Source organism: Zerene cesonia, chromosome 8 (assembly GCF_012273895.1).
Source record: "Zerene cesonia ecotype Mississippi chromosome 8, Zerene_cesonia_1.1, whole genome shotgun sequence".
Lineage (NCBI taxonomy): Eukaryota > Metazoa > Arthropoda > Insecta > Lepidoptera > Pieridae > Zerene > Zerene cesonia.
Genome location: NC_052109.1, coordinates 6,674,833 through 6,686,018, shown reverse-complemented (window position 1 = coordinate 6,686,018; position 11,186 = coordinate 6,674,833). Strand labels below are relative to the sequence as shown.

Here is an 11,186-nt window from a genome sequence, read left to right as displayed (position 1 = left end):
TTCCATTATTCCCTTCAACAGTCTCTATTCCTGAAAAGCTGGCAACGCATTTGCGGAGGCATCTCGCTTACCAGCAGTCGAACCACCAGCTCAGTTCTCCGCTTAGACATAAAAAATAGAAGAAATTATATAGTTATACGTTGTAAGCTTTAATATATATAAATCAATGTTAGTTCCACATCTTTCTAATAGGGAAAGGAATACAACCCGGCGTAGGCGATTGTCTTTTAAACAGTTAAGCAAATGATCAAACAGATAATTGAATTTTGTTGTTGTTTTTTGGCATTTGATGTAATTAATAAATATTTAAAAACTTATATAAAAAAATCAGTCAAGGGATGTCCTTATCTCTAGACAGATAACTGAATGATTACAAGAAATTCGATTGCTGAGGTAGGGTCATGAGCATCCTGCGTAGTCGAATAGTCTAATGTGTTTTAAATTCGAATATAAACAGAAAGAAGGTCAACTTTGTTCGTTACAAAATATAAAATAGAATACTGGAAAACAAACGACGAGCAACCCATTTAACTGCCAGCAACAAATTGTGCACATATATGTCTTTATCATTCGGCGCAGATCGAAAGACGATTATTTCTTAATTGAGGCATTCAATATTTTCAGCATGATTAGCCATACGTGACAGATATTCAGCGATACCTTATCAGAAATGTTCTATATAATTGGCACGTGAAATCGTTGAATAAATTTATTAATTCACACTTGCCACCACCACAGCATCGTGGTGGATCACATTAAAATGTTAATATTAATATTAAGTGTGTTAAGTGTCTTAAGTGTCTCTCAAGGTGCGATATTTTCGGGACAGTGTAACACGGCGATACCGGTGGAAGCAAATTTCAATTTAACAAGAGTAAGGAATATAATTTTATATTCGGTGCTTCAAAATTCTTCGTACAATCAAATTTGATGTGTTCCTCACAAATACATCAAAATTGGTACAGCATATTAGTGTTGAGACTGATCATTGGGATTAATAGTATTGGAGATAAAGATAAATAATTATCGATAAGAAAAAGATGAATCGATATGAAAGATGATTATTACAAAATATGAACATGGTATATATTTGGATGTAAATATCCACTTCTAAATGTTATAGAAAAATATCTATGATTTAATAAAATTAAAAAAGGCTTATTTAGCAACATCCAAAAAACCAATTAAGATTTTAAGAAAGAAAGAAGATTTTCAAAGCCTATTTTTATTTTTAACTAGCCAGATCCGGTTGCTTCACTCGCCTGGTAACCGGATGAAAGTTTATCCAGACGTATGCAAACTATAATATATACATTTCATACATATATGATAAGCTGCTTTTACGTGAAAGTCCAACAAGCACATCCATATGTAGTAATTTCTTGTGTTTGATTTTACGCGAGTATTATACATTTAGAAATAAAAGACTTTTTTAATGGATTTTAAATGCGATTTATGTCTCCCCTTGACCACGCTCCCTGTAAAATGTTCGAAACGTCGAGTTAATAATATAAAGAATAAATTGCGTTTAAAATCCGTTTAAAAGTCTTTAATTTCTAAATATCCATACGTTATTACAAACTTTATAACATTATCATAGGAAGTAGGATTACATTAACAATTACATAAATGATAACTAAAATTTATATTTTTTATCGCGATTCTTCTATTGCTTTAAATAAGCTGATTGCAAAAATAAAAAACTACAGTGAATATTGCATAATATAAAATTTAATTGAAAAACACGTTCTAATGATAGGATCAACTAAATTGTCTTTTGCTCTTAAACAGAGTGTACGTTAAGAAATTATTAAAGACGGGTGGTTCTTATTAGGTTAATAAAACTCATGAAATTATTGTGTTGTCACCGATCTTAAATATCTCTTCTATATCTTTATAGCATAGATCTTAAATATCTCTTTTATATCTTTGTGGCAACTGAGCTGGTGGTTCGCTTGATGGTAAATTACCACCGCCCATGAACATTTGCAGAGGCTCACACCTCTGAGAATGCGCTGCGATAAGGAAAGGATTGATGACTCGAAAGAAAGAATGGACTGGGAAGGGCGAGGAGAAGGAAATAGGCCTCCGGCTCCCCCACTCACCGTACGAAACACAATAGCAAGCCATTATTTCACGCCATTTTCTGTGGGGGTGTGGTACTTCCTCGGTGCGAGCTAGCCCAATTCCTGCCGAAGCAAGCTCGACTCCCACAATACAGTGGATCAAAATTGAATCCAAGGTCGTCGATTTCGTATAATAAATGAATCTAATAAAAGTGTGCTAAATTATGAGATCTTATAAAGAGTTACATGTAACGAAGAGTTTCTAATGTTCTTCTTCATGTACTGAAAGAAGTAGAATTTAAACTCAGCATGAATATGAACACTTGAGTTTAATTAATATAAACAAAAACAAATATCCTCGTAACACGTAACGTTTGCCATAACTAGCCATTCAACACAGTATATGTTCAGTCTTTGGCATCCTGTTAGATCAAGGAATCATTTTTTGTTAATCCCTACTGGGAATTGAACCCAAGACTACTTATACTTATTTCCACGTGTACAATGTACCAAGGAAGCGGTTAATGACCAATCTATCTACTGCTTTAGATATAATTGATTATAATAATTATAACTGATGATATAGTAATTACAATTTAAATTGATACTTTGAAATACTTAAATAACAATAATTTGATTGATAGATAGTGATAGGTAATTAATAAATTAAGTGACTGATCGACTTATTTGGTAAGCCCGATTTAGTGAAACCGGGGCCTCCACAAAACAGAGCCCCATTATTCAGACTTCTGTCTAAAGCTTTCAAATTTACGCTAGCAGCTACTAGTAAACAAATTTCATTTTGATACATTTTTCGCGCTTTGTTTTACGTAGTACAAAAACGATTATATTGATATTTAATAGAAAATAGTTGAGGGCCTCCATTGTTGTCCCGAAGCCTCCAGACCTTTTAATCCGGCTTGCATATTTGCTATGTTAATTATTTTTATTTAAATAATTACTTATCGTTTCATTTTTGACCAAATGCGGCAACGACTTATCTTAAAGATAACATCTATACTTAAAGATAAAATCTAAATTATAATAAAAACGTAACAGATCGAATTACCTACATTGAAGATATTTATAGAAAATTATTCAAGGTTTAAAATTTATACGTAATCAAGATGTACCTAAAAAAAATGTGTCTGTCGTGTATCAAATTAAATATCACTTCTATCACTCTGCTTGCAACTTCTCAGGGAAGTTTGGAGTATCATTTAGGTTCGTATGGTTGTATCTACGGATTTTGTTTTTCCTTCATTTTGGCCTTATTACCCGATATAACATTGCCGCTCCTACCTTACTTCGTAGATAGAATAATATTTCTTCCATGGTAACGGAATAGTTTGACAAAGCTGCCCTTGTAATTATAATAATTTCAAATATTTTTGTTTATATTCCTAGCATTAGGAAACTTGTATATTGTTACCTGCAGTATTTTCCGGTAAAAGTTCAACTCCAATAATGTTTCTTGTTAAGTTGTATCTTCGTTAGTGAGAGAATTTTGAAAGTCGATCTATTAGTTTTTGCATTAAATCGCAACAAATATTCTATATTATAATATTAGATTGATAAATGAATTTATATTCAACCAATGACTAAAACGAAATTATAAGTTATTCAGACTTATCTATATGTGTTTGTGTTTTTATGATTCTGAATAAATTTTGTTTGTTTTTTGACATTTAGTATTATTTAAATTTGATATTGTTGACAACTTAATATACCTTTGTATAATTAAATAAAAGAATATTTATGAAGAATGTGGAACTTTAGGACTTCTTTCTTTATTTTACGAATTAATTTTTTTGAAGACTAATACTCTGAAAGTACGGAGAGCTTATGACCAATAGAGCCATAGAGCTAAGTAATTAAATTCATAGATATTTGTTCTCAAGAATTTAATTTTATGGCTCAAGTGGCCATAAGTCTTTCTGAAAACTAGGAGGAACTGTAGAACTATGTGGCAGCTAACGGAACTCAATTTTTTTCCCGCTAAGTTGAAAAATGCTCTCAACGAAAATAAATATTGAAATTGGAACCTGTGTGTTCAGCTTTATCCCAGTGACGCTTTAATCAATGAGCAATTAATAAAATAAATATGTCTCTTGCTTTTTTGCATTAAAAAAAATTAAATTTTTACTCCAATATAATCTTTCAATCAAAATCCAAAATATTAATTATTTAAAAATTTGTCAATGTCAATCAAATTATTTACATTCTAGAAAAGATGAATAATATTTATGTCTGGACTCTCAATTCCATTTTTAGAAATTTTGTTCTACTTTATCAAAATATCATTTTGTTGTTTATAGTTTGCTGGAACATGGCGACTTATCTCTTCATACCCGAACCCGAGACAAACAGGCACTTGTAATCAAGCAAACTATGCGCTTAATGATAACAATTCCTTCAACGTGGTTAACAGCCACGTAGTAAATCAGAATCTACTTTCTGTATCTGGAACTGCAGTTCTAGCTTCAACTGATGGAAGTGCTAAATTTACAGTCTCTATTGGCACAAGTAAGTTTTAAAAACAATATAATCAAAATAGTAACTGTCCTTTACTTTTTGGTTAGGTCAAAACGCAACTACAGTTCTTGAGTGTATTTCTAAATTGATTATGTTATATTAATTCATAAAATGCTATTGACATTGGCTCAATGATTCTCCTTCCTCTTTTATTTGGTCCATTCTGACTAAAAAAGCTTGAATTCAAATTCACGAATCTTGCAATGAATTCCACATTCACGGCACCTGATTTGGTATTGTTGTTTCAGACCCTCAAGTGAGTTATTGGATTCTTGGAACTGATTATGAAGAGTATGCTCTTGCGTATAGCTGTCAAAATGTGGACAGTAACCAACAAGAGGGTATGTATTATGATGACTGTTATAGATTTAGTCAAGATAGTCTCGTGTACCTTAGCAAGAACGTAAAAGAAATTACCTAATCGATCGAGCAGTTTTCAAGTTTTCAAACACACTGATAGTATGAACTGTACTTAAAATATCCTACATACCTCATTCTATTTTTCTACAAGCACTACGAACTTTAAACAATTTCTGATTTTCACTCTAAATGTGTATAAGCTTTTATAACTCTATAATTTTTGGTTGCAGTTTTTAGTTGGAAGCTTAGTCGCTCCAGCGCACTTGATGTGGAATCAAATAACAAAATCAACAGTATAATCAGCAGTATCTCGTCACCAGTATTGGACAACAACCTTTTCGAAAATGCAGACCAATCTGACGCAGCTTGCTTCTACTATCCCAATATCCCACAAAACGAACCTGTTATATTTCCTGGGCAATGTGATCCTAATATAAATGTTGTCAGTAGCTTAAATTTGACCGAAGTAAGTTGAAGCTTAGTTATATATACATATATATTTTACACTGACTGTCCTATACAGAAATATTTTAACAAATCTACCGAATCTAAAACCGTGAACTTACCTTCTTTGAACTCATAGCCATTATCATTGTCAGCTCAAAACCTAGCAAAATTGTAATGGCTAGTGGTTACTCAAAATATTAACATCTTTATTTGTTAAGAGAGAGAATATTAATTTAACACCAGATCATCGCTTCATGTTAATTCAAGAAAAAAACATTAAAATAATAATATTTTTTTCGAAATTGACTAAAAAATAAAACTTATGACTGTGTGAATGATTATGGTGCTAAAAAAGATGATCACATAGTATATCACTTAGTATCAGTTACACACACTGCGTAATTTTCTCGTATATATATACATCATAGTTCCTCTTTAGATTGCAAGTCAATAGAATCAACATTTATACATACACATTAATTGAAACGTAATACGCAAGTAGGTATTGATACTAATCTAAAATAATAATTAACATTAAAAATTTCAGTTTCAAGGGGAATGGGTCTTGATCCAAACATATTACTCTGAGCGGCAATCAGGAACCTGCAACCGAGCCGAATATACAGCAACCGGAAATGGTTTGACCGTGGTGAACAGTCACGTGGTGAACCAAAACCGGCTCTCAGTTTCGGGAACAGCGACATCTCCAGCCAGTGATGGAAAATTAGTTGTAAACATCGGCTCAAGTATGTATTATACCGTTTTGTTGATAGGAAAAACTCATTTGTTATGGTGCCCGCGGGACCAGGCCATAGTTCAAATAAGATATAGTTACTCACATTTCCATCTCGTTATTAATTAAGTACATAATATGACTAAGAAGGCAACATATTCAATTACAATAAATTTATTACACTATCAGCCAATACTGCCATCATCCGGAATCATACCAACATACCAACCGCGAAGAAATAGGAGGTAGTTCACAAATAACGATTTTTGTATTACCATCAAGACATCTTAGGCTTAGCGACCAGTGAAAAGTTATCAATACGACGGGTTCACTAATATCATAAAAAATCGCATCAAAATCTGTAAAAAACCTCTTAATCTCTAATCGTATAATACTCGCCTAAAATCAAGACAAGAAAATACATTTATTGGTTAACTAATAACTATTATCGAGCAATTTATGTTCCAGATCCAGCTGTCAATTATTGGATTCTTGGAACAAATTATGAAACGTACGCTCTGGCTTACAGTTGTGAAAATATAGACAGTAACAGACGAAGAGGTATGTATTTTAAAATTTGTAAAAAATATATGTTTAATTTACATGAATTAACAACAAAAAACACAATTTTTACAGTTTGGAGCTGGAAACTAAGTCGGACAACTTCGTTAAGAGATGAAGACGCTCAAGCTATAAACAGTCTAATGAGCAACGTAGACGTCCTGGACCAACGATACTTCCAAAACGCAGACCAATCTGACGCAGCTTGCTTCTACTATCCCAATATCCCACAAAACGAACCTGTTATATTCCCTGGGCAATGTGATCCTAATATAAATGTTGTCAGTAGCTTAAATTTAACCGAAGTAAGTTGAAGCTTAGTATATACATATATATTTTACACTGACTGTCCTATACAGAAATATTTTAACAAATCTACCGAATCTAAAACCGTGAACTTACCTTCTTTGAACTCATAGCCATTATCATTGTCAGCTCAAAGCCTAGCAAAATTGTAATGGCTAGTGGTTACTCTAAATATTAACATCTTTATTTGTTAATTTAACACCAGATCATAGCTTCATTTTAATTCAAGAAAAAAACATTAAAATAATAATATTTTTTTCAAAATTGATTAAAAAATAAAACTTATGACTGTGTGAATGATTATGGTGCTAAAAAAGATGATCACATAGTATATCACTTAGTATCAGTTACACACACTGCGTAATTTTCTCGTATGTATATACATAATAGCTCCTCTTTAGATTGCAAGTCAATAGAATCAACATTTACACATACACATTAATTGAAACGTAATACGTAAGTAGGTATTGATACTAGACTAAAATAATAAATAACGTTAAAAATTTCAGTTTCAAGGGGAATGGGTCTTGATCCAAACATATTACTCTGAGCGGCAATCAGGCACCTGCAACCGAGCCGAATATACTGCAACCGGAAATGGTTTGACCGTGGTGAACAGTCACGTGGTGAACCAAAACCGGCTCTCAGTTTCAGGAACAGCGACATCTCCAGCCGGTGATGGAAAATTAGTTGTAAACATCGGCTCAAGTATGTATTATACCGTTTTGTTGATAGGAAAATTTTAAACTCAGTTGTTACGGTGCCCGCGGGACCAGGCCATAGTTCAAATAAGATATAGTTACTCACATTTCCATCTCGTTAATAATTAAGTACATAATATGTGTAAGAAGGCAACATATTCAAATGCAATAAATTTATTACACTATCAGCCAGTACTGCCATCATCCGGAATCATACCAACATACCAACTGCGAAGAAATAGGTGGAGGTAGTTCACAAATAATGATTTTTGTATTACCTTCAAGACATCTTAGGCTTAGCGACCAGTGAAAAGTTATCAATACGACGGGTTAACTAATATCATAAAAAATCGCATTAAAATCTGTAAAAAACCTCTTAATCTCTAATCGTATAATACTCGCCTAACATCAAGACAAGAAAATACATTTATTGGTTAACTAATAACTATTATCGAGCAATTTATGTTCCAGATCCAGCTGTCAATTATTGGATTCTTGGAACAAATTATGAAACGTACGCTCTGGCTTACAGTTGTGAAAATATAGACAGTAACAGACGAAGAGGTATGTATTTTAAAATTTGTAAAAAATATATGTTTAATTTACATGAATTAACAACAAAAAACACAATTTTTACAGTTTGGAGCTGGAAACTAAGTCGGACAACTTCGTTAAGAGATGAAGACGCCCAAGCTATAAACAGTCTAATGAGCAACGTTGACGTCCTGGACCAACGATACTTCCAAAACGCAGACCAATCCGACGCAGCTTGCTTCTACTATCCCGATATCCCACAAGGAGAACCTGTTATATTCCCTGGACAATGTGATCCTAACATAAATGTTGTCAGCAGCTTGAATTTAACCGAAGTAAGTTGAAGATAAATGCTATATATTCTCACAGGGCCGTGTCCCTTATCCAAACCTTCATCCATTATCCAAACAAATACTGAGATACACATGCCATTTTTTCAATAATATTAGCATTGTAAACTAAAAACTAATGACCCATATAGGTTCATAAAAATATACAGACAGCTTTATTTAAATATAATTTGAATAGTGGAAATTTAAGTACGTTTTGTTTAAATTTTTGAGACACAAATTGTAAAACTTTTCTTACTTAAAAAAACTTTGCCATTGAGTAGAAGTCATCCCAAAAATAACAACATTTGGCATCGCGAATGAAAAAAATATACTGAATTTTAGTTCCAAGGAGAATGGGTACTGATCCAGACGTATTTCTCCGAGCGGCAATCAGGCACTTGCAACCGTGCCCAATACGGTCTAAACGGAAATGTATTGAGCGTGGTGAATAGTCACGTGGTGAACCAGAACCTTCTCTCAGTTTCGGGAACAGCAACATCTCCGTCTGGTGATGGGAAATTAGTTGTTAACATCGGCTCAAGTATGTAATACACTATTTTGTTGGTAGGAAAATTCTGCTTTTAATTGTTACGGTGCCCAAGGGACCGAGCTATAGTTCAAATAAGATGCAGATTCTGACATTTCTGTCTCATTAAAAGCTAACTCAACATATAGTCTATTTACTTTCCACACTCCATCTAAGAAGGCAATCTTCAAATTAAATCTACTCATTGATTAACCATTTATTATTAACTAACAATATCAATTCCAGATCCAGCTGTCAATTATTGGATTCTAGGAACAAATTATGATACGTACGCACTGGCTTACAGCTGCCAAAATTTAGAAAACAACAGACGAAGAGGTATTTATTGGTTTATTAAATTTGAAAAAATAAGGATTTCTTATTTTCCTCAATAATTAACAAGTGTTGCAATTTCTATAGTTTGGAGCTGGAAGCTAAGTCGGACAACTTCGTTAAGAGATGAAGACGCTCAAGCTATAAATAATCTAATGAGCAACGTAGATGTCTTGGACCAACGATACTTCCAAAACGCAGACCAATCCGACGCAGCTTGCTTCTACTATCCCGATATCCCACAAGGAGAACCCGTTATATTCCCTGGACAATGTGATCCTAATATAAATGTTGTCAGTAGCTTGAATTTGACCGAAGTAAGTTGAAGCTAAATGGTATATATTCAGAGATATGCTTGCTATTTTTCAATAATTTTGACGTTATAAAACAAAAACTTATGACTCTTATAGGGTCACAAACATAATATAAATACAGCTTTATTTAAATATAATTTGAATAGTGCAAATTCATGTACGTTTTGTTTAAATTTTTGAGTTACAAATTGTAAAACTTTTCTTACTTAAAAAAATTTTGCCATTTAGTAGAAGTCATCCCAAAAATAACAACTTTTGGAATCGCGAATGGAAAAACATACTGAATTTCAGTTCCAAGGGGAATGGGTATTGATCCAGACGTATTTCTCCGAGCGGCAATCAGGCACCTGCAACCGTGCCGAATACGCTCTAAATGGAAATGTTTTGAGCGTGGTGAATAGCCACGTGGTGAACCAAAATCGACTCTCAGTTTCGGGAACAGCAACATCACCGTCTGGAGACGGGAAATTAGTTGTTAACATCGGCTCAAGTATGTAATAAACAATTTGGTGGTGGGAAAACTCGGCTTTTAATTGTTACGTTTCACTAGTGACCGAGCTATAGTTAAAATAAAATACAGTTTCTGACATTTCCCTCTCATTAAAAGCTAACTCGACAAATAGTTTATTTATATTCCCACACTCCATCTAAGAAGGCAATATTCAAGTACAATCTATTCATTGTTTAACCATTAATTATTATTTAACAATTTCAATTCCAGATCCAGCTGTCAATTATTGGATTCTAGGAACAAATTATGATACGTACGCACTGGCTTACAGCTGCCAAAATTTAGAAAACAACAGACGAAGAGGTATTCATTGGTTTTGTAAATTTGGAAAAATAAGGATTTCTCCTTTTCGTGAATAAATAACAAGTATTGCAATTTCTACAGTTTGGAGCTGGAAACTAAGTCGGACAACTTCGTTAAGAGATGAAGACGCTCAAGCTATAAATAGTCTAATGAGCAACGTAGACGTCCTGGACCAACGATACTTCCAAAACGCAGACCAATCCGACGCAGCTTGCTTCTACTATCCCGATATCCCACTAGGAGAACCTGTTATATTCCCTGGACAATGTGATCCTAATATAAATGTTGTCAGTAGCTTGAATTTGACCGAAGTAAGTTGAAGATTAATGTTATATATTCTCACAGGGCCGTGTCACTGTAAATACCTTCATCTGTTATCCAAATAAGTACTGAGATATACTTGCTATTTTTCAGGAATATTGACATTATAAACCAAAAACTAATGACTCTTATAGGGTCATAAAAATATAGAGATAGCTTTATTTACAAATTATTTGAATAGTGGAAATTTAAGAACATATAATTTAAATTTTGAGATACAATATGTAAAACTTATCTCACATAAAAATACTTTGCCATTGAGAAGAAGTCATCCCAAAAATAACAACTTTTTGAATCGCGAAT

At 33.1% G+C, this 11,186-nt stretch overlaps 1 protein-coding gene across 1 annotated transcript in view; it reads left to right on the top strand.

Annotated features, from left to right (window-relative positions):
* The first annotated feature begins 4,395 nt into the window (after positions 1 to 4,395).
* LOC119828740 overlaps positions 4,396 to 11,186 on the top strand; it is a 26,447-nt gene continuing 19,656 nt past the window's right edge. The window contains exons 1-16 of the mRNA XM_038350983.1: positions 4,396 to 4,442; positions 4,498 to 4,592; positions 4,850 to 4,942; positions 5,192 to 5,427; positions 5,956 to 6,154; positions 6,610 to 6,702; positions 6,778 to 7,007; positions 7,518 to 7,716; positions 8,181 to 8,273; positions 8,349 to 8,578; positions 8,918 to 9,116; positions 9,348 to 9,440; positions 9,522 to 9,751; positions 10,040 to 10,238; positions 10,470 to 10,562; positions 10,644 to 10,873. Coding sequence (XP_038206911.1) covers positions 4,396 to 4,442; positions 4,498 to 4,592; positions 4,850 to 4,942; positions 5,192 to 5,427; positions 5,956 to 6,154; positions 6,610 to 6,702; positions 6,778 to 7,007; positions 7,518 to 7,716; positions 8,181 to 8,273; positions 8,349 to 8,578; positions 8,918 to 9,116; positions 9,348 to 9,440; positions 9,522 to 9,751; positions 10,040 to 10,238; positions 10,470 to 10,562; positions 10,644 to 10,873 — 2,559 coding nt within the window. The remainder of the gene's footprint in view (positions 4,443 to 4,497; positions 4,593 to 4,849; positions 4,943 to 5,191; positions 5,428 to 5,955; positions 6,155 to 6,609; positions 6,703 to 6,777; positions 7,008 to 7,517; positions 7,717 to 8,180; positions 8,274 to 8,348; positions 8,579 to 8,917; positions 9,117 to 9,347; positions 9,441 to 9,521; positions 9,752 to 10,039; positions 10,239 to 10,469; positions 10,563 to 10,643; positions 10,874 to 11,186) is intronic.